Below are 24192 nucleotides of genomic sequence, written 5' to 3'. Positions count from 1 at the left end.
TTCTCTTAAATTACAAAGCATATTACATGATAATCATGTGATCAATCATATCAAGTATGTTGCATAAATATTTTACGTGCAGTAACAACTGCAAATCTGATTCTTCAGCAGGTAAGATTTTTTTTAATTCACATGCACTTCGGGAATTCAGGAATTGTGTGAAAAAGCTCTTGAAAACATATAAGTTTCCCCAGGTCTGCCAACTGCACAGTCCATGTTTATACATTTAATGAGTTCATGCCTTTAAATAAATTAAACCTCTAATAAGAACAGATGTTCAGGCACTGTAATACACTTGCTAGTTGATTAAAAAACAAACAACCGGAGGAAAGTTCCACTGGATCCTTATGGTAGACTCACTATTGATTCAAATTAGACTAAATAAATGACCAGAACAAATAGCCTAAATCTTAGGAAGAATAAAATTGAAACCATTAGTCATTCAAAGAGAAGATTGTTTGCATTTATTTTGCTGCAGTCTACTTAAAAAAAAGTGATGCAAAAGTGACCAAAATGTAGATAAAGTCCATTACCAAACTGTTAAGCGTCTGTGTTTATGATTGAGACACATAATGTCTGATGTTTGTTGCGTCATGTGAACCATGTGCATCACTTGTTTTGTCAAAATAAGTGCCTGCTGCACACGCATCAAAAGCGTTTATGATAAAAGAGATGCTCACGTTCACAAAGACACTAACTTAACACTAAACTCTGATTACACATGGGATTATGCGAGTATCTGGCAAACGCGAGCATCTCTTTTATCATAAACCCTTTAGACGCATCTGCAGCAGGCACTTATTTTGGCAAGACACGTGATGCACACAGGATCTCTCGACGCACATAACACATATTTTGAAAAAAGGAACCACACACATGAATGGCTACATACATTTTGTGACGAACTTCGCATCAAGCGCCCTCGAAAAAAGAAGTCACCTGCCGCCACACATTGACTGACCAATCAGAGCACACACTTGCTTACTGTCTACATCTTACATGAGACTGGCAGGTAATGCAACACTGACTCTAAGTTGAGGTGTTTGTTTTGTAAAACATGTTTAATTAACTTTTTAAAGGTTACTTCACTTTACAAAGATCAAACCATTGTGACATTCATAATGGATTTGGATGGATTTTACTTTTCCGTGGGCTTTTGTAAACTTTTATAGGCTATCTATGACCAGAAGGTGGCAGCATGTTTCAATTATTTTTAAGACATTGGTGCGGCAGACTTGAATTGGCTTTTTTGTGTGTCCATATTCAGTTGTTTTCAACACACTGATGTGTGTTTGTTGGCAGAAGTTGGCTAGCGTAAGAACTGTGGGGCAATAGTCTGTATCATTCAAGCTTTCTTAAATTCAAAGCACATCAGTTTTTCTTCATGCCAGGTCACTTCTGATGCCAACTTTCTCCCTTTGTCTTTCTCTGAGAATATCCCAGAATATGAGAGTGGCAAACAAATGCTCACCAATGGTTTTTGTTTACGCATTAAAGCCTAAATGCATGTTATATAATCCTGCGATCAATGTTTATCAGATGTCATGTTTCCCTGGTTACCACATCCTGAAGCATGAGATGTAGTCTCCATGGAAACACATCACTGATGATGTATTTTTAATCATATTGTTTTATTTCAGGGGGATCTAGGAAAGCTGGGAATGGGCCTTGCCAAACTTCTCAGATGACACTCGGTGATGTGTTAAAACAAATCATCCAGCTAATGTTATAATACTGGTTAGAGAATGCAATAGAGTATTTGAGAGTTTTTAATACTTTTGATATAAATAGATAATAAACATAACTTATGATACTTTTGTTTCTTTCTACTCTTTATTTCAGCGTTGCACAATTTTCTTGATGTTGCTGCAGAACATGCGCTCTGTCTGTGCTTTTTCGATCTATATTAATTAGATGTTATGTAATAAAGTTTTATATCATTTTACTGGCTACAAACTTCCATTAAAAAAATTGGTCTGATACTCGCTTAATGAAATTGTACATAAATTTGAAGAGTATTGAAAGTTTACTGCCAAACTGTCCATATTCGTTTGACTTCAAGCCCAGTTCTGGTTTGGTTTTAAATTTGGGAGTGTATGCCTTAAATCACTTTATTTACAGCATAAACAGATTAAAGATTCACTTCAGAAATGCTGATGTTTGAGATTTTAGCTGTAGTGCATATGTGACCCGTGCTGAGTCAGAATGAAATAAGTTATTTATATTTAGACATTCTCTATTAAAGAAAAAAAAAATGACAGAGCTACACCTGTTTGAAGTTGACAGTCAGCAAAGTCAGTTTGGAGAAAAATCGAGTTTTAGGTTTTTGAGGGTTCAAAAGCAAAATCACTGCATCCATATCTTAAAAGCACACACACAAAATATATGTTTTTCTTTAAGATCTACTGTAATGCAAGGATCTAATATAATGAGATGTGCATGCATGTGGATGGACAAGCATCTTTGTATTAAAGGTGCAGTGTGTAATTTTTAGAAGGACCTCTTGACAGAAATGCTAAATAAGACACAAAACTATATTATCAGGGGTGTATAAAGACCTTTTCATAATGAACCGTTATGTTTTTATTACCTTAGAATGAGACGTTTTTATCTACATACACGAGGGTCCCCTTATGTGGAAGTGCCCCCATGTTTCTACACTGTAAAAAAAATCCGTAAAAATTGCAGCTGAGTTGCCGGTAATTTACCGTAGATTTAAATTTGTTATTTACTGGCAACATTTTGTTCAAAGTTAAATGAACATTTAACATTTACAAGTCTTTGTCTTTACAGAGTAAAACTAAAAAACAGCATCAAGCAAAACATTATGGGAAACAAAATCTGAAGCAAAAAACAGAAAAAGGTTGATGATGATTTCTGGTTCCCAGAATGCTTTGCATGAGGCTGTTTTTGTATAGTTTTATTCTGTAAAGATAAAGACTTGTTATTAATATTTAAAATTTATTTAACTTTGAACAAACTCTTGCCAGTAAATAACATAAATGTAAATCTACGGTAAATTACCGGCAACCCAGCTGCAATAACATTGAAATTTTTACGGACTTTTTTTACAGTGTACAGAAGCCCTTAACGGACAAACTTTTTTACGAAGTTCTTTGACAATGACATGTTTTTCTGGTGGCGGCTATCATAGCTTATCTAAGCGTTTCAAAAGTGAGGGGTGAGTAGTGGCTTGAGCCATTGGTTGCAATTCGCAACCTCACCACTAGATGCCACTAAAATTTACACACTGCACCTTTAAGCATTTAGGATGGTACACCTCAGAAAACGTACAGTACAAATAAAGATCATTTAGATGTTTAATGACTATTTAGAGCATTGCGATCGCTAGACGAGAGCTTATTGTAAAAAAAATGAGTTATTAAAAATTGAGTTATAAAAAACCTCAATTTTGCCCAACATCAGCGTTTATAGTTTATTTTGCCTCTAGCTCAAAATTAGACGCTGCGCATTACGACTCATTTTGCCAGCACGGGGCACATATGGTCTTTAGCAAGCCCTTAAGGGAATCAGTTTGCACATATTATTATTTAGCATTATAATATCAGTATTTAATCATTTGTCAATCAAACTTATTTATTTTTTGTTGGGTTTGGCACAGAGTGCTGTTCGATAGTAACTGAATCATTTGTGATGTGTCTTTCTGTTAGCTGAGATTTCTGCCTCAGTTTTAAATGCAGCAGGTTGTCGATGAGATTGGCTTCCTCCATCAAACAATCCAGTATAATTTGTCCTTGCGACTGCAGAAAACTGTGCAATAACCCCTCCACCTCCTGAAGAGAAAACATCAGAGTAAAACGATACAAGGAAAAACATTTAATGTTAATATATTTGATAGTTTCCATCAGACATGATTCAAGCTTGTTCCTCTGGAGAAAAAAAACACAACAATCATATGATTAGTTTAAACTCATTTGTATGGTAACTCTTCAAGCATGTTACCCATCTGCTTTCTTAGTTTTTTATTAAGAGAACAGATCACTACAGTGCCGGTTCCTCATTTATATCTATTTTATGATGATTATGTATAATCCCTATGGAGTAAACAGATTTTGAACACCATGTCTGCCAAAAAAAAGTGTGCAGTCGTTGTTGTGCATTATACTGTAGAATTTAATTATTTGGTGCGTTCCTTTAATCCATTTATCTGAGAGCACACAGCATCTGAAGATATTAAGGGAGGAGTTTAGCATACATCAATAGAAGGGTGATAACTACGGTATATAAAGCAGAAACAGGTCTATGTTGCTTTTAGATGGTGTAGCAAAAATGGCAAGGTTTTCAAATCCTGCGGCTTAAATCTCAGTGGGTTCCCAATAGCCTGGAGATACACTGATGGATTTTTAAGGAATAAAAACCTTATACCTGTCTGCTCATGTTGACCTGAGGTGGAAGATCACTTAAACTGGCCTGCAACTTTGCCATCATCTGAGCTTCAGTCTTCTCCTTTAGTTTCATGATTTCTGCTTCTTTCTTGGACGGAGTCTCTTTCAAAACCTGCTGCTCTTCCAGCTCCACAGCATCTGTTCCCTCACAGAGAGGCGGTGGATGAGGTGGCCTTTCAATCTCAAGTTCAGATCTGATGTGTCTGAGGCCTGTGTCACCATTTAAAAAGGCCTGATAGAGGTGTTGATGAGGAACATACGTTTGTAGAATGAAGTCCAGAAGAACAGCAAGATGTCCATTGGAGAGACGAGGCTCAATCTTTGACAACTCATCCCTGATGACACAAACAACGTCTGATGTTTTCAAACCTGATGATATAAAAGCATATTGGCTCATTTATTACAGACCACAAATGAATAATAAGAATAATACATAATAGATCTTTACGTTATGAACAAAGCAATCAAATTGTGTATAAATGCTATATTGTGAGTACCCCATCCAATTAATGCTAAAAGAAACCAAATATTTTTCTAATTGAATAATTTTGATAATATTTTGATACATAATTTGTTCATAATATACAAAAATATCAGAATGTTGGTGTACAGGGCCCAAAATGCATTATTTATATAGTAGTAGTAATAAAGTTTTGGTAGCAGTAGTAATATTTTACGAACTTACGTATTATGATATCAAAGTATCGCGAGAGCGATTCGGGGCACAAGGCTCTTTATCGTTCTCGCGGTGCTTTGATGGCATATGACGATCAGTCTGCGCAGCGCTGCATTACATCGAACACGCCTGAAAAGAACAAGTAGGCTTGCTGGAATTGGCTCATTACTTTGTAACGCACACAATGGGGTCGCAAGAAGTTGACATTTGGCAAACAACACACGTACTAATACCTTCACGTTATTATTATTACGTAAGTATCTGTGCCCACCTTTAAGTTTAGGCATAGGCAGGATATCTTTGCCACTTGACTCACGCTTGACCGTGGCAGCCCTCGTTTGAGCGCGTGCATCACATTCTTATACGCAAACTCCTGATGTAAATACTGCCGTTTATCATCACCATCAAACTCTGTCCAATGAAAACATCCGCTCAGACGCTGGATACCAACATCTCTCTGAAATAAAACATACAATAAATACACCCAATGCGTACACATGACACAGAATTATGAACGCAACAGTATCAACACCTTCACCAACACGTATGTGCGCGCGCAGGTAAGCCCTCAAATCTATCGTACTGTATATCCATGTGCATGTATGTTGTCTGTATGTGTGAAAATTTAGTAATTTGATAGGTAAATGAGGAGGTTTACCTTCATTTTTGTTATCTCCTGTAAAGTTTCATCTATGGAGGATTGTGTAGCCTATCTGCTGTTGCATATCTGTTGCCAGGGGCGAGGCGTTTGTTAATATGTGCGTGACGTCAACACATCTCTGATGTCACGTATGTTAGGTGTATGTTTACATATTTTCGTTGAATGCATATATACTAGATTTTTTAATTGCTATTGAATATGTATTTGAATTATTCTGTGGGAGAAAAATCAAAATACAGAAAAAAGGATGTTTTATTTATGGAGAAAACAACTTCTTTAAAGGGGTCATATTATGAGATTTTTTAAGTTGTAAACTAAATCTTTGGTGTCCCCAGAGAACACATGTGAAGATCTAGCTAAAAATACCCCAAAGATAATTAATTACAGCTTGTTAAAATTGCCACTTTGTAGGCCTGAGCAAAAGTGTGCCGTTTTGGGGTGTGTTATTGAAAATGCAAATGAGCGGATGAAATGCAAACACTGATCTCAATGATGGTGGTTTGTTGCAATTGAAACTCAATTGTGCTGTGAATTATTTTCTTTCTGTCTGTAGTAAATGGCTGTGCTGTGGTTGGATAGTGCAGATAAAGGGGGCAGTATTATCCTATTCTGACATCACAATAGGAGCCAAATTAGAAAGACCTATTTTTTCACATGCTTGCAGAAAATGGTTTACCAAAACTAAGTTACTGGGTTGATCTTTTTCACATTTTCTAGGTTGACAGAAGCACTAGTGACACAATTATAGCACTTAAACATGGAAAAAGTCAGATTTTCATGATATGTCTCCTTTAAGGATCATATTTTCTTTTAAAATCTTATTATTTTATACGTTTACATTCATAAATGCAAGTGGGCTTGGATTAAGCAAAGTATTACCCAATTTAAAGTTCAAATGAAGATTTATTTTTGAAACATTGAAAGGACTTTTAAGTCGTCGTGTTAAATCCCTCTTTTTTGTATTGTATAACTTCCTTATTCTTTTAATATTTTTTCTTCTTTTCTTTAAATTGTATTAATTCTAATAATTTGCACACTTATAAGGTCTGTTAAAATATTTAAATATTGTTTACAATCTATGCATAATGACCTAAAAAAATGTTAGGTGTGTGTTATATTTTTAATATACTAATTTTTGGACCATTAAGTCCACAGTATGCAAAATGAGAACACAAGAATACTATTTGATTTTCATTTCAAAATTTCATGTAATGTGTTAGTACTTTTTTCATATTTTTTAATTTGCATTTCATTGTAATTAATTTATTTTTATTAAATTAGGAAAATATGTTTATATTGTCACATGCAAAAACATTATTAAATGGTATTCCTGTAGCTCAGTTTCTAGAGCATGCACAGCTTAAATAGTGCAAACGTCATGGGTTCGAATCCCACATGCATAAATTAAGTTATGCATGTGAGAAACCCAGTGCATGTCTCTTGAACCATGAACTGCTTATTTTATGGACAGCTAAGAGTTAAATCCATTTGGCACAGATGGCCACACAGTATAATCCTCTTTTTGAGGAGTCTCTCCTCCTCCTCCACAGATGAAGGTTTGCCTGTTATAATAAGCCTAATATAGTGAACGACCGTGACAACATGCGGCTGTGGTGTGTCTGTGGTTCATCGATGTGGGTGGGAAGTGACAATCCTCAGAGAGTGGGATGCCATGCTTTCAAACGCTGTGGCTGTGTCATTCTCACCTGTGTGAGCCAGAGAGGAGAGCCTTCTTCAATGTAAATGAGCGTGCTGATTTCTTGCGATGGATTACTTCAGTACTGTCAGAGTTTGGAGATTTGGCAGTCGAGGAGAATGAATCTGTGCTCACAGGGTAAGCCGATGAGACATGAGATACAACGTGTGGAATTAGGACATGATGTCTTTAGTGAAGAGTAGCTGGTAAAATATAAAGGCCTGTTAGATGTTTTTCAAGTGAAGTGTGATATGTGCATTGAGAAACTTGATCTAAACACATTTGTATGGCATACTAGTTATTATACTAGTGAACGATAAACACCTAAATCTGCCATTATCTTTTTAGGCTGATTTAGGGTGTTTCTTATTAATTTAAAAATTATTTTCATATAAAAGTTTTGTTATTTTAGTTGTTTTCAGGTGCTGTGGGGTTATTCATTATTTCTTCATGTAATGTAAAAGTTAATTGTACATTAGCAGAAGGTTTAAATTCCCAGTTTATTCATCCCTGTTTTTAACTGATGACCCACTTCTCTTTATTATAGCAACAATAAAATAGTGTATTTATACATTACAACTATGATCTGTTTTCATTGTGTATGAATATCTGTGTTTATCACTGTGATTTCTCATAAGTAGAGGTGATAAATCTGCTGTATCCCACGAGTCTGAAATGTTTTTCAGTATCTGACAATGTGAGATCGCAGGTTTCTCCCACTGGTTCTCAGTTATTAATCATGTGTAACACATTAAAGTGTTAAGTGAACCTCGAGGGTTTACAGTTTTCTCATTAGTGTCAAATATGTGCACACCTCTCATAATAGTTTAGCTAATTAGCTCTAATTAAAACTCGTTGTGTGTTGAATTGTGTGAGAAAAAGTAATAGAATAAAATTCCCTCAAGAATATAAACTTTTCTAACAATTGTTAATTTGTAAATTTGATTACATGTATATTTAAGGGCATTGTGTCTGCTGTGTATACGATGAATCAGTATTGTCCAAATTAAACAGGACTTGTACAAGGGTGACACTCATAGCATACAGTAGTGGGTCACTGTAGAGGATGTCTGAGATTACATTAAGCCGATGCTTTGGCAACACAACAGTTACTCACACTGTATGGCATGTCTTAAATAAATACTGACCTTAGTAATGAATTATGTTTATTATATTAAAGGTGTAAGTTGTTCTACAGTAAGAGTAAAATAAAAGTTTAATTTTCAAAACCACAATATAGTTATACAGAAAAACTTATGTCACTTCTATAACAAGTTTAGCTCTTTATATGTTGGCATTAGAGATTCATAACACCTGCATTGCATATTATAATAATGGGAACATTAGCATTAGCATTGTCTTATTATTGATTGCAGTCACTTAAAGGCGGAGTCCACGATGTTTGAAAAACGGTTTGGAAAAGGAGACGGGCCGACTACCAAAACACACTTATAGCCAATCAAATCAAATCAAATGCCGGGTTGCGTATGTGTGGGGTGGGTCTATCAACAGAAGGTCCAGATTCTATTGGGGTAGGGGCGTGTTTGTTTAGGTGATTTCAAATATCAACATTGGCTTTCAAACATCATGGACTCCGCCTTTAATTTTAAAGGGGGCATTTCACGAGACTTTTTTTAAGATGTAAAATAAATCTTTGTTTTTCACAGAGTACGTATGTGACATTTTAGCTCAAAATACCAGATCATTTATTATAACATGTTACAATTGTCTTTGTAGGTGTGAGCAAAAATGTCCTTTTAAATGCAAATGAGCTGAACTCTGCATTAAATGGCAGTGCTGTGCAGTGCAGATTAAGGGGCGGCATTATCCCCTTCCGACATCACAAGGGGACACAAATTTCAATGAGCTATTTTTTCACATGCTTGCAGAGAATGGTTTACCAAAACAAAGTTACTGGGTTGATCTTTATCACATTTTCTAGGTTGATAGAAGCACTGAGGACCAAATTATAGCACTTAAACATGGAAAAAGTCTGATTCCCCTTTAATATAGCACCAGGCTGTGTCAAAAACCAGTTTAAAACACAAATAAAATTTTCTCATAGTTCCAAGCCCATATTGCCCATGTATATGCGTTTTGCAAACATTTTCAAGCTCATTTTATTCTGTGTAGCAAAAGGAAAATTTATAACAGTGACTGTCAAGCTCCAAACAGACCAAAAGAGAAAAGAAAATGTTAATAGCTACTCCTCTTCCTCATACAAAGCTATGATATGGATTCACAGGGGGCTTGGAATATATAAGCATGAGTCATATTTATGGTGCAAATTTTTTCTTGTAGTACAGAAAGGCGCATGTTGAGTTGTTCTCAGTTGACTTTTGTGTTATACTGAAAACCTTGCAAGTTTGGGGTGAAAAGTGCAGAATATTTATCATATTGACTGGGCTGAATCTGTAAGCAGACGTGTTTTGAATTTCAATATTTGGTGCATTCATTTTTAAATGTCATGTTTGTAAAACAAACTCAATGATTCTCTGGGTATCAAAAAGCAGACTGTACTGTTCTGCACATCTCTGTTTATGCAATCCTGGTCTCGCTGTTGTGTGTCTGACGCTTCTTTAGAGTCCAGTGAGATCTCAAGATGATTAAAGAAGCTTTTGGTTCTATCATTAGCTACCAAAGGATTTGATTAGTGGTTAGAGAGCTTCTATACCTCCTATAGGAGGTATCATGAACTCAGATTCTGTAACATTCATGTGCATGGATGATATACCTGGAACACCAAAATATTCCTTTTAGCCAGATATATATACTGTATATATACACACTCACCTAAAGGATTATTAGGAACTGTCATGACTGGGTACAGGAATCAGGACGCAAGTGCAGGGTTCACCATGAAATAAATAACGTTTAATATAAAATGAACAGAAACAAAACACGAGGAGTAAAACCATAACACAGGAACACACAGTACATGGAACACAGGAACAGACATGAACGTAATGACAATGACAATGATCCGGCGACAGGTGAGAAACAGACAGCAGTATAAATACACAACACTTAACAGGGAACAGGTGTGATGAATCAGTCCGTGAATGTTCAGGTGATGTAATCGGAGAGACAAACAAAACATGACACGGATCACCGTGACATGACCCCTCCCTCTAAGAGTGGCTACCAGACACTCACCTAAACAAAACAAACACAAAAGTCTGGTAGCGAGAGTCCAAGGGAGGGGTGGAGGGCTTGGGGACCCTGGCGAAGCCGGCAGCCGCCGGGATGAGACCAACAGGAACGGTAGGCCGGACTGCGCCAGGAGAACCGGAGCGATCGCTCCGAGAACCGAGGCAGACGAATTACCCTCCTCCTGGGAATCGCCGACGATCAGCTGCCCCCGGAAGTCATCTCCCATCCCCTCGCGGAAACGGAGACCCTCTCACGGTAGCCACCCCGGGGAAATGATCGGGCGTGGTCCGTTCCGGATCCCCCTGCGAGCAGGATGGTGGTTCTCCGAGGGACCGTCGACGACGACTCAACCGTTGGGGGACCGCCTGGGCCGATCCTCCTCCCGCATGCTCGCAGGAGCGAGCGATCGCTCACGGTGGTCCCCAAGAGACATCGGGGCTGATGGGGAATGAACCCCGATGTCACTACTCCCCCTCGACGAAACTCCTGGGGGAGCCGCCCTCCGTGAACCCGCTGCGTCCAGTCTGGCCGGATCATTCTGTCATGACTGGGTACAGGAATCAGGACGCAAGTGCAGGGTTCACCATGAAATAAATAACGTTTAATATAAAATGAACAGAAACAAAACACGAGGAGTAAAACCATAACACAGGAACACGCAGTACATGGAACACAGGAACAGACATGAACGTAATGACAATGACAATGATCCGGCGACAGGTGAGAAACAGACAGCAGTATAAATACACAACACTTAACAGGGAACAGGTGTGATGAATCAGTCCGTGAATGTTCAGGTGACGTAATCGGAGAGACAAACAAAACATGACACGGATCACCGTGACAGGAACACCATACTAATACTGTATTTGACCCCCTTTCGCCTCCAGAACTACCTTAATTCTACGTGGCATTGATTCAACAAGGGTGCTGAAAGCATTCTTTAGAAATGTTGGCCCATATTGATAGGATAGCATCTTGCAGTTTATCGAGATTTGTGGGATTCAAATCCAGAGCACGAAGCTCCCGTTCCACCACATCCCAAAGATGCTCTATTGGGTTGAGATCTGGTGACTGTGGGGGCCATTTTAGTACAGTGAACTCATTGTCATGTTCAAGAAACCAATTTGAAATGATTCGAGCTTTGTGACATGGTGCATTATCCTGCTGAAAGTAGCCATCAGAGGATGAGTACATGGTGGTCATAAAGGGATGGACATGGTCAGAAACAATGCTCAGGTAGGCCGTGGCATTTAAACGATGCCCAATTGGCACTAAGGGGCCTAAAATGTGCCAAGAAAACATCCCCCACACCATTACACCACCACCAGCAGCCTGCACAGTGGTAACAAGGCATGATGGATCCATGTTCTCATCAAAATTCTGACTCTCCCATCTGAATGTCTCAACCGAAATCGAGACTCGTCAGACCAGGCAACATTTTTCCAGTCTTCAACTGTCCAGTTTTGGTGAGCTTGTGCAAATTGTAGCCTCTTTTTCCTATTTGTAGTGGAGATGAGTGGTACTCGGTGGGGTCTTCTGTTGTTGTAGCCCATCCGCCGCAAAGTTGTGCGTGTTGTGGCTTCACAAATGCTTTGCTGCATACCTTGGTTGTAACGAGTGGTTATTTCAGTCAAAGTTGCTCTTCTATCAGCTTGAATCAGTCGGCCCATTCTTCTATGACCTCTAGCATCAACAAGGCATTTTTTCCCACAGGACTCCTGCATACTGGATGTTTTTCCCTTTTCACACCATTCTTTGTAAACCATAAAAATGGTTGTGCATAAAAATCCCAGTAACTAAGCAGATTGTGAAATACTCAGACCGGCCCGTCTGGCACCAACAACCATGCAACGCTCAAAATTTTCAGGAGATTGTCTTGACCAATAGACAAATAGATAGGGATGACTCTTGAAAAAACAAAATATTAATTATAAGGAAGAAAAAACCTTATGGATGTGAAAGAAATATGGAAAATAATTAATAAATGGTTAAACTTTAAGATACTTCACAAGGTATTTAAAGCAGCTAATACTGATTTCTGAAATATCATTTGGTTAAACATGTTTGGTAAAAACTTGACATTTGGTTGACATTTGCATAAATGTGCTCCTGTGTATCTCAATGGTAGAGCATTGCATTAGCAGCGCAAAAGGTGATGGATTCGAACCCAGGGAATACACACTGATAAAAATGTGTATACCTTGTACTGCACTGCAATGGGTTTAAATTTTAAATGTTTGCTGACTGAGAAGTATTAGTTTCATATGTTGTCATTTTCACTTTACTCTTCAGTTTGAAGTGACGTTCATGAGAGATGCAGAGAGCGACTGCAGGCTTCTTCTATGATGATACCCATGAACCTCAGCCTCCAGCATCCTCCATCACCTCCAATCTGACTGGGGCCACACCAGCTAAGAGAATCACCTTTTACAAGAGCGGTGACGCCCGGTTCAAAGGCGTCAAGATGGCCATCCACAAACGCAGCTTCAAATGCTTTGATGCATTATTGGATGACCTTTCCCAAAAGGTCCCTCTGCCTTTTGGAGTGCGGACCATCACGACACCCCGGGGCACCCACAGCATTAAACATTTAGAGCAGTTAGAGGACGGTGGCTGTTACCTGTGCTCCGACCGCCGCCACGTGAAGCCCATCAACATTGAAGCCATGGGGCAGAGGCCGACAGTCTGGCACCATCACAACGTTCGCAGGAAACCCTCTCGACCCGAGGACGCCCCCTATGGACACCAGAACCACCATCGACATCCAAAAAGGATCATACTGGTGAAGAACAACGACTCTGCTGTGAGACGCTCCATCCTTCTGAGCAGAAGAACCGCTCGCAGTCTACGTGTCTTCATGGAGGAGGTTTCAGAACTCATGCAATGTCACGTGAAGAAACTTTACACTCTGGAGGGACGCAAGGTCAGTGGGGATTTTATTAGTGTTTTAAAAGGCAGGGACAAAACCACAGACCCAATGATTTTTGTGAGATGAGTAACATTATAATGGCTTTGGGGATAGTTGTGTTTACTGCTGGTCTGATTTGATAGATATCTTAAAGACAGATCCATTTAGCATTCCCATTCATCTTAATGGCATTTGCTTGGCTGTGCACAAACTGAATGCAGCCTTCTTTTCTTTATGGTCAATCAGTTTTGGAAACAACGTTTCTGAAGCAATAGCAAGAGCTGGGACTAATGACTTTATATCAGAACTCCTTATAGCTGACAGGGGAAAAAACAAGACAGGTGCTGTCCAAAAACAAAGATCACATGAATGTCTCATAAAATAAAAAAATGTGATTGATGTTGATTCCATTTAAAAGCAAATATAAGCCTCTGTAAACATAAAGAAATAGTCAGGGGAGTGACCAGTGCCGGCCGGTGACATCTTTTCCGATGTGAGCGAATTCAAGATATGTGTTCGGAGTATCATGTGTGTTGCTTGTCATGTCAAAATATGAGTTTGTTGTGTCATGTGAGTCATGTGCATCATGCATCATGTCAAAATAAGTGCCTGCTGCACACACGTCGAAATGGTTTATGATAAAAGAGACGTTCACAAAACATTTGCAAGACACTAACTTAACACTAAACTCTGATTATTACACATGAGATTAAACGAGTATCTGTGAAACGTAAGCGTTTCTTTTATCATAAACCCATTCGAAGTGTCTGCAGCAAACACCTATTTGGATATGACGCGTGATGCACATACTGTAGGTTCACATGACACGCCGAACACATATTTTGACATGACAAGCCACACACATGACGGACTAAATGCATGTTGTGACAAGCTTTGCATCGTATGTCCTCGAAAAATAAGTCACCGGCCGCCACTGGGAATTACCTATATTGTAGCCAATAGGAATCACTCGCTGTCTGTCAATCATTTGTGACTTTGAAATTCTGAGATAACAAGCATCATAGGTTGATTTCAACCATTCATTTCACTATGATTTTAATAGTTGACGTGATCTTACTAAGTCAGTATTAAAGATATTAAGGAAATATTTCCCCTAAACATTCTTTAAATTATGTAGATTGATTTGACGTAGAAAACAGTAAATCTAAAAAATATTTTTTTTTTAACAGGCAGGGTCATATTTAATGTGTTTATTTACTGACCCTGGCTTGACTTTTTAAAGTAATTTCATGCCAAAAACCAAAGATATTTTGTAAATTTCCTACCAAATATATATAAAAATGTATTCATCATTAGTAATATGTGTTGGTAAGGACTTCATTTGAACAAATTTAAAAGCGATTTTCCAGCCTGATCTCACAAGAAATCGTACATATTTTACGAGTTGGCTAATTCGTATCAGTTCATATGAAGTTAATTGTGCAAAATCGTACGATTCTCATGAAAAAAAACAAAAACGAAACCAAACCCCTAACCCCACCCCTAACTCCAAGGTCATAGGGGTCAAGGCAAATCGTACCAAAACTTACGAATGTGATCGTATGAATTAATGCGAATATGCCAACTCTTAAAATATGTACAAATTCTAAGAGTTAGATTTGCACAATATTTGGATTTTTTTCACCCTCAGATTCCAAATTTTCAAATAGTCATATCTCAACCAAATATTGTCCTATCCTAACAAACCAAATACCAGTGCTTATTTATGTGTAAATGTATACATTTCTAATGTCAAAATATGACTGGTTTTGTGGTCCAGTGTCACATTTTAGTCTCAGATGAGGAGGCGTCATACTGTATGTATACTTCATTATCAGGTCAATTCTCTATTTTACCAGCAGACTTGTGTGTTTTTTGGTCCATTTGTGATATATTGTGAGTATTATGAAACTTGTCTACAGTATGTGAGCAGATCATTTCAATGAGGATACATGAGTATGAGGATACATTGCAGTTAGGATGTTGTCTTTGAAAGCAGCTGCTTATGTAGACTGTATGTGATGCCATTTGAAACAGAGGCATTAAACATTTATCTTTACTTGTTGTAGGACACTTGTCTCATGTCTGTTAATTTTTCTCTATAGATTGACAGTATTCAGAGTCTAATGCAGTGTCCCAGTGTTTTGGTGTGTGTGGGTCGAGAACCATTCAGACCTCTGCTCATGGATAACTCAAAGAAGCTCTCAGATGAAAGGCTCCCGGGAATGGGAACAAGATCTCGGTCCAGCGTCTGCAGTGAAGGCCATGAAAGCAAAAAGAATGGTAAACAGTGTAAATAGTTTACATTATTGTGTGCATGGGTGAATCATAACAGCGATTAACTCCATCTACCCACGTGTCTTTAATAATAGAATATAAACCAAACACTTATCTCCAAGCTTTATTATGCAACACGGATGAATCAAGAGCCTTTTTATAAATTAGTTGTTTGATGAGGTCATTTGAATTATAATTGTGGTGGGGAAATGCTTGCCAAAAGCTTTTTTATTTTATTTTTTGCAGTTAACTTTGGCCTGGAAACAAAGAAAAGCATCATCCATCCAAGATCAGACTCTAGTACAAGGTCGACAAGATTCTCTCTTTCGTCAGAGAAGTCGTACCAGAATGGATTATGCACGACACCTGGACAGTCTGCCTGCGTCAGCACTTGTCCCTTTATTAAAGAAGTAGCGATGAGCGATGACATTCAAAAGAGAGTACTTGTTAACAAAGACGGCAGCCTTTCTGTTGAAATGAACGTTCGTTTTCGACTTTTCAGCAACGAGACACTCCAATGGTCGACTGAGATCAAGAAACTGAACGATGGCGGCTCTGTGAAAGAAAGAAGTCAGCATTATCATCAAGCGAAAGCTGAGTATTCAGAGCCAGACTCCATCTCTCAATCCGAGACCGAGGAGGCCTTTGCTACAAAGATGCATGAGAAGCATCTTGAGGAATCGCTTTGTCAAAACTGTTGCAACCACTGCCAAGAATATGATATTTGGAAAAACCCCATGCACAAAAGCCCAGGTGGCTGCAAATCACCAAGTTCAAGTGGATCTTCTCAAAAAGTTTCATTCAAAAAGACATCAGTGGATAGCACGCATACGATTTCTCATTCCAGTGAGGAATACACAGAGCACGTGGTGGAGAAAACTGTGGAGGAAGGCGACACGAGAGTGGAGTACTGCGCAAGAAGTCGTTGCTGCAGTCGTAGTGAAATATCAGCGAGCAGGAGGTCACGTGAGGACAACTGTGAGAGTAACAATAAAAGTAAATGTTTTTGCCCGACAACGCATTATAAGATTACAGAAGACCGGGCCATCTTCACGGTCAGCAACTCACCCAAAGTGCTTGAGTCTTTAAAGGATAATCTGGATGATGATTACGATGACCTGCCTCCAAGCATCTCACAAGCTTCAGACTGGTCTCAGAGTGACCATGTTGAAGGTGATGCTGGGTCCAAATGCATTAATTGTCGTGCCTGCCGGACCTCACCAAGATCTCATTTATCCCCTAGGCCTCCCAGTAAAGCATCAAGATGTGCTTCTCATTCTTTAAGATCCAAAAAATATAAAACTAGTTTAATGGCACGAGTAGAGCCAGGCGAGCTGGTGAATCACAAAGAAAGGACAACGGGTACACCGTCTGCAGTTTTAAACGTCTCCTCCAGATCCTGTGTTTGTCATTGTGAAACTAAAACCTTAAGTTCATTCACATCTGGTAGGCAGCGACAGGCTGAGGATAGATTTGAGGATGACAACACGCAAGAAAATGGACCTTTAAGTGCTATGTCAGTAACTGCAGACCTGCAGAAAAAATCTGGCGAGGCAAGTGTGTGCTTGTGGTGTAAAGGACTGGGGAATCCCAAGGATTCAGAATCACAGATGGCTAAGAAAATTACAAATGCTCAGGAAAACTGTGAAACTATTCATAATTATGCATCAGATGAGGAAACCACAAGGGAACGTTCTGAGACTACCCTGTCAAAGCGGTCAAAACGGTCAAACTGCATTGATCATGAAAAGTGTCCTGTTGGGAAGTCAGAAGTAGAAACTGCTGAAGAAATACCCAAGAGTGGCATGTCGGCAAAATCACTGGCATCTGCAGAGTCAACCAAATCAGAACCAAGCTGCATGTGTACAGATCAAGAACCAACACTAGTGTCAAGTCTGTCAGAAAGAGTAGAAGTTGATGTAAAACCACGAGAGGGATCAGTCAGCCCAATGTGTAGAAATTTGGATGTATCAGCTTCATCGCACCATACGACGTACCATAAATCAAAGGCTGGTTATTCAGAGCAGGTGAGAACACCCAGTTCGTCTACTTCAAATGATTTAGAGGAAGTGCCATCAAAGTTACTTCATTCTCAGGGTGATAAATCACAAACTACCGCTGCACAAATATCTACCATGTCGGATAATCACTGTGGACACAACACGGGTTTAACTGAAGAAGTCGGTGCCATGTCCAATAAATCAAACCCATCCTCTGAACACCTACACCATACATCACAGGAAACAAAGAGCTCTGTCAAAACCTGTTGCAAGTTAATCAAGACAAAAGCGACTGTGAAGTCTTCTGGGAAACATTCACACATGCAAAACAAAGACAACCGTAATGATGTTTCTGCCACAAAATCTAATGAGAGAGTGCCTGGTGTAAAGTCCTGTAGGTCCCACAAATCAAGCCGTAACCTTCCAGAAAACACTGTTACCTCAGTACATGAAAAAATAGATGAAATTGTGTCAAAGAGAGCCAACTCTAAAAAAGCAATGTCTCAGACTTCTGTGATTTCAGGAAAGTCTAATGCCTGCTCTGAACGATCCATCAAACTATCAACCCCTGATGCTCTTGCATCCCAGGAGATGAGCCAAGAAATGAGGGATGGCAAAGGTGTGACACAAAATGCCTTAACTGTGACCTCTCCATTGCCCAGGAGCTCTCCATCCCCAAGCAGAACCAAGTCATCCAAAACTGAAGATAAGCAGACTAATAGCAGGACATCAAGTGGGATGTCAGTCAACTCTAAAATATCGCAAAGATCCAGTAAATGTCATTGTCACACTTCTACACATAGTCAAAAAGAGGATGTCAAAGATGAATCTAAGGAGAGAGATGTGAGGAGAATGTTAGGAAAATCACAGCTTGACAATCACAAAAAAATACATTTGGATGAACCTTTGAGCCCAACTTCAACAGCATCTTTATCTCTCGGCCTACCTGAAGAACACAAGTGTGATGACCTTGAAGAACAATGCACCAGTGATATGTCAATCATCACAGAGATTGCTGGGTGTAAGTTGGTGGTTGTAAATGCCGTGGATATTGAGGAAAAGCCAATGACGGCAGTATCTGTGAGCCCTACAATATCAGAAAAGTCTCATCGCAAGACTCCTCTGCAAACACTCTCACCTGTCTCAGCTGCAAGAGTCAGGTCAGCGGATCCAAAGACAAGACAAGGAACCCAGTTTAATGGCAACAACATCAGAGCCTCTTCTCTGAGTCCTCTGTCAGTGTCATCGTCACATAGCAGGGGAAGTGAAAAAAACATGGCTATGAAAGGACGTGAGCGAAGCACTAGCCAAGCGGAAATGACTGACATGGACAATGCATCCAACAACGTACCTTCACACCATCACAAAAATGAAACTATGCCAGCAAGCCGTTGTTTAACATCCTCAAGGGCTTCTGAACATTCAGAGATGTCCAAAAACAACCAAACTACTAAAAAGACTGAAAAGAGATCCAAGCGTTCCTCAGATTGTGATGGAGACAAAACATCTCAGTCAGACAAGACATTGGTAAAAGAAGACGCATCCAGACCAAATTCAGTGGAGATGTCCAATGTTTTCCAAAAGTGTGGAGGTCTGCCACAAGAAATACGAAACAAACATAAATCATCAGACTCGAGCGATAGCATTTCATCACAAGCCGTTTCAGCAGCAGATCTGTTACGAGAGATAGTTGCCACTGCAAATCCAACAAGTAGAGGATCAAAGTCAGTCGCCTCCAGCAAAAATGTCAAGAAATGCTGTCGTAAAAAACACAGGGAAGACAGCAACACATCAGAGCACAACAATGAGGAACAGTTTACTATCATGCCATCTTGTTTACCAAACGCTTCTCCTACAGAAGTTGTCAATGACTGGCTTAGAAACAATCCTATTGATGGGCCTGCTTATGAAATGGATGTCGAATTCACAGAAAATGTTACTGAGACTCAAGGTGAAGAGGAAGTTTCAAGGGACAAGAGTAAGGAAACAGAAAGCGTAACTGAGGTCGAAGAACCTCATGAGGAGGAAATCAAGGATCAAGCAGGTCAGCTGGAGAACAGTGTTGAGGCACAGTTGTGTAATAAAAAACCACTAGCTGAATTAAGCCAACTGGATTCCAGTCCTCAAACATTAACCAAAAAACAGTGTGTAGGAAAACAGCTTCATTCTGTTCAGGTCATGAAAGTTTTACTGAGTCCAAAACTAAACAGATGCAGTAGTTTACCTGAGGTCTCCCCTGTGCATGGCAGAAGATTAAGCCAGTCAGCCCAGGGGCTTCTTGACTGCCTTGCAAATTTACAATTGATTGAGTTAGATTCTAAAAATGATAGACATCCGAAATATAATGAAGTCATGATGATCCTACAGTCGCTATGGCTAAAAGAGCCTTCTGAGGATGAGCTGAATAAGCAAACCGAGAAAGATCAGTCAGGAGAAGACGAATTGAACCTGCAGTCTTCATCTGGGGTAGATGTTAGCAGCGGCTCTACGGGATCTGTTAAGGGCATAGTAGAAAAATCAGAGATGGCGCAAAGTACAATATCACCATTATTTGAGGCCTTAAAACAAGACAAAGATGAGGTTTTAATGGAAGATGAAAAAACATCTACAGCTGCCCCATGTGAAGGTTTAGATGCCTTTAAAGTCCTCTCGGATCCGATAACTCCAGGTATCGCAGAGCGAGTTCAGGGCAGTCCAGTGAATAAAGACATAGATGATACCCAGGAAAATACTGCCACTAAAGTAGATGTTGTTCAAAGAACTGAGAATACAAATGAATCAAATCAAACACAACAGGAGTCCTCTAACAAAAGCTCAGGAAAAGAAAGCGACGTGATGAAATCTTCAGAAAAAACAAGCTCGGGAACTCCACCATCAGTTCAGAGAGCTCCACTTACTAAAAGAATTTCACAAGACCCGGATCCTGTTTGGGTGCTGAGCTTATTGAAGAAACTAGAAAAACAGTTCATGTTACATTATGCAGACGCAATGGCCGAGTTCAGAGTAAAGTGGGATTTGGACGACAACGAGATGCTTAACAAAATGATCGGTGAACTGAAAGCGGAGGTACATAAACGGATTCAATCGAGTATTAACCGAGAACTCCAAAAACTCCAAGGTAGAGCCGGCAGGGGTCCGAGACCACCAGGACAAGTTTTGTCTAGAGAGTCTACTGTGCTAACCCAACAGAGGCGCAAACGTCTTCGGGTGATGCGCAACAAATCTATCACTTTGAGCGAGGACAACTACACAGCGTCTGGCACAGAATATAGCGATCAGCGCAGCGATGATGAATACTGCCCGTGTGATGCTTGTATGAAAAAGAAAATGGTGTCCAGAGAGGTCCAGCGGTCTGAGGCTTTGAGCTTGGCCCCTGTTATGATGGAATTCGATCTGCGAAAAATACTACAAATGAAAAAGGATCCGGCCAGACCCACCGAACAGAAGGTGAAAGATCAAACCACTGCCAACAGGATCTGCACAGGTGATAAAGACTTAAAGGTGCTTCGTGAAGAAGTGGAAGAAGTGACTATCGGCCATAGGAATAAGGTTCAAGATCTAGGAGTTGAGAAAGAAGACAACATGGAGGCCAGTGACAAAGATAACCAAGATGTTCTTAGAGACCAAAAGACAAAAGATGAAGAGGATGGATGTTGTGGTGAAGCTTATGATGAAAAAGAGGATGGGAAAGATACAAATGGAGAACCTGGGAATAAAGACGTTGATGAGGAAGCAAAATTTGATGGAGAATCCTTAACAGAAGAGGATGATGAGAAGAAAGATTGAGACATTGCTATGGTTGGAGATGTGGAAATGATACTGCAGGGGATGAGGAAAAAGAAAACATTGAGGCAGACATTTCGAAAGTCAAGTAGATAGCGTAGTGATCTCTAAACAGCCATCAGACAGAGTGTTGAGTTTCGTGGACACCATAAGGACATTGGCAATGGACTGACTGAATTGCAGATCTCACCTAGGATTATAAACAGGACCTTTAAACAAAAGAAACTGAAGGGGGGTGATATTATGATGATATCTCATTTATAATCTCTCACGATTACTTATGGTTTTTTTGACTGGATTATGAATGTTTGAAATGGTGAGTCTGACTGCTACAAAGAAAACTTTACAGAAGATTTTAAAGACAAACCTTTGAAAGATATTTATAGGTAATTGTATGTTCTTTCTTTGTTAATGTCTTAAAGGTATTGTTTTATTGAAACTCGCCACAAATACTGGATTTTTATTGACAATTGAAATATTTGAACTTGCAGTATGGATTGAAATACAAAGAAGACAATACTGTACATCATTCATACATTATTCTCAGGGTGCTGAATGATATTATACAGGGTATGCAGTATAAAAATAGTCCTACTAGTTTATACGCTAAAGATGGCTTATTATGTTATGAATTATGTTACGAAAATAAAATATGTAATGATAATAAGATATTTTAATAATAAGCTATATTTATATGAGATTCTTGGATCAGTGAAATCAGCAGCAACATGAAAGCCTTTTCCCATAACTGTATATTCCAAATGGACTTTTATTGAAGGGGACATTTCACAAGAATTTTTTAAGATGTAAAATAAATATTTGATATCTCCAGAGTAGTTTAAGTCAAAATACACCACAGATAATTTATTATAGCATGTTAAAATTGCCACTTTGTAGGCGTGAGCAAATATGTGGCGGGTTTTGGGTGTGTCCTTTAATATGCAAATGTGCTGATGAAATGCAAACACTGATCGGATTGTGGTTTGTTGAAATTGAAACTAAATTGTGCTGTCAAATTGTGCTCTCTCTCTCTCTCTCTCCCTCTCAACTAAATGGTTGGATAAATGCAGATTAAGGTGTGGTATTGTTATAATAAAATCCCCTTCTGACATCACAAAGGGAGCCAAATTTCAATGACCTATTTTTTACATGCTTGCAGATAATGTTTACCAGAACTAAGTTAATGGGTTGTTGTTGTTGTTGTTTTTTTACATTTTCTAGTTTGAAACAAGCACTGTAGACCCAATTATAGCACTTAAGCACTTAAGTTATGTCCCTTTTAAATCACACATGTTTGGTTACTGATAGTATTTCACATCTTACAACCTCTTGCTATGTGTGGTATTTTAAGCATCTTTGACCGATGATTGTTGTATGTTGCTATTTTATTTGGAATGAATAAATGCTCAACTCTTGTTGTTGTTTTCATGCAACATGTTTGGGTTCGTGCTAAACCAGAAGTGTTTAATTACAGTGAACATGCGTCATGAATGTGCTTTCATGTCTTACTGTGACCATATAACAAACCTTATGGTACATGGCCTGAGAGTTCCTATAAACATCTGTGCCATTAAACTCTTGTGTGGTATTTTTAGAAGCGGTGTCTAAACATGTTTACTTGATTTAACTTACTCATCAAGATTCACTTTGAATTATTGCTCTGCTTTGGCAGAAGTTGACCTTGAGGAGTAGTCAATGGCACTGCGGTCCTCTATTCAGCTTTGTGAGTTTGTTTTAGAGCTAATGTTGTCATCTCGCACCTTTTATTTTAGGCAAGAGAATATCTATACGAGAATTTGTGACCCTGCCTTTGTAAACCCAGCTAAAATCACTTTTTTTGTGTCTGTGATTCACTAAAAAACATCCTGCATATTGCAAGGAACATTCAGTGAATACTGATATATTTAATATTGACCGAGTAGGATCATGTCAAAGATTGAAATTAAAGTGATATCAAGAAATAAAATCAAACTTCAAATGCTTCAAATCTCATCATTAGATTCTGGGTTTTACAGACAGGGTCACATGTCAATGAGAATATCGGATTAGGATGGGCTCTTTTGACAGCAATGCACTTTATCAAAATTATAATAATATACATAATAAAATACGGTATAAATAATTTCTATAGAGTTGAGCTGCCTACAGAGAATCATTTTAATCTCATTGTCTTTGTAGGTGGAGTATCTTTAGCTGGGTAAGAGGATTAGGGTTGGATAATATTAGTCCAGCTATTAGTTAATGTTAAACAAATGTAATTTGTAAACAGTGATTATGGACAATTAAATCGTCCTGCTTTACAAGACATATTCACACAAAACATTTAATCCATATTAGATTAGGATTAATATAACCATAAATTGATCTCTGAAATCCCAGAGTGCTGCCCCCTGGTGTTTGGAAACACATGCACACGCACGCACACACCCATACACATGCAGGCAGGACAGAGGTTCATATCATATATCTGGTGCTGTTATGATAACCGTGTCAAATATTTAAACCAGCAAGTTCCTGTAAGCATAAAAATCTGAAAAAGTATTAGATCATGTTGACAAGAAAATATTCAAAGCTGTTTAGACATTTATGTAACACAACTAAAGTTTTCAGAAGGAAGAAGGAAATCTTA

The 24192-nt window shown here is 38.8% G+C and overlaps 2 protein-coding genes across 2 annotated transcripts; one reads left to right on the top strand and one right to left on the bottom strand.

Moving 5' to 3' along the window:
• Nucleotides 1-3082: 3082 nt before the first annotated feature.
• c17h8orf74 (chromosome 17 C8orf74 homolog) lies at nucleotides 3083-5827 on the bottom strand. The gene is given in 5 exon segments (XM_065249102.1): nucleotides 3083-3794; nucleotides 4387-4775; nucleotides 5354-5374; nucleotides 5377-5539; nucleotides 5741-5827. Coding segments are annotated over 5 exon segments (780 nt in total). The 5' UTR covers nucleotides 5747-5827; the 3' UTR covers nucleotides 3083-3593.
• A 1568-nt stretch (nucleotides 5828-7395) lies between these two features.
• Nucleotides 7396-22978, top strand: rp1l1a (rp1 like 1a). The gene is made up of 4 exons (XM_065254901.1): nucleotides 7396-7577; nucleotides 12888-13518; nucleotides 15609-15786; nucleotides 16027-22978. The coding sequence occupies exons 2-4, from the start codon at nucleotides 12910-12912 to the stop codon at nucleotides 21564-21566; spliced, it is 6327 nt and encodes a 2108-aa protein (XP_065110973.1). The 5' UTR covers nucleotides 7396-7577; nucleotides 12888-12909; the 3' UTR covers nucleotides 21567-22978.
• Nucleotides 22979-24192: the final 1214 nt, after the last annotated feature.

The sequence above is a fragment of the Paramisgurnus dabryanus genome, chromosome 17 (assembly GCF_030506205.2).
Source record: "Paramisgurnus dabryanus chromosome 17, PD_genome_1.1, whole genome shotgun sequence".
Taxonomy (NCBI): Eukaryota; Metazoa; Chordata; class Actinopteri; order Cypriniformes; family Cobitidae; genus Paramisgurnus; species Paramisgurnus dabryanus.
This window is presented reverse-complemented; position numbering and strand designations above follow the sequence as displayed.

Coding starts and splice junctions, on each gene's coding strand:
- rp1l1a (XM_065254901.1), top strand. CDS start 12,910: ATGCAGAGAGCGACTGCAGGCTTCTTCTATGATGATACCCATGAACCT. Junction 13,519..15,608: donor ACACTCTGGAGGGACGCAAG/GTCAGTGGGGAT, acceptor TTTTCTCTATAG/ATTGACAGTATTCAGAGTCT. Junction 15,787..16,026: donor CCATGAAAGCAAAAAGAATG/GTAAACAGTGTA, acceptor TATTTTTTGCAG/TTAACTTTGGCCTGGAAACA.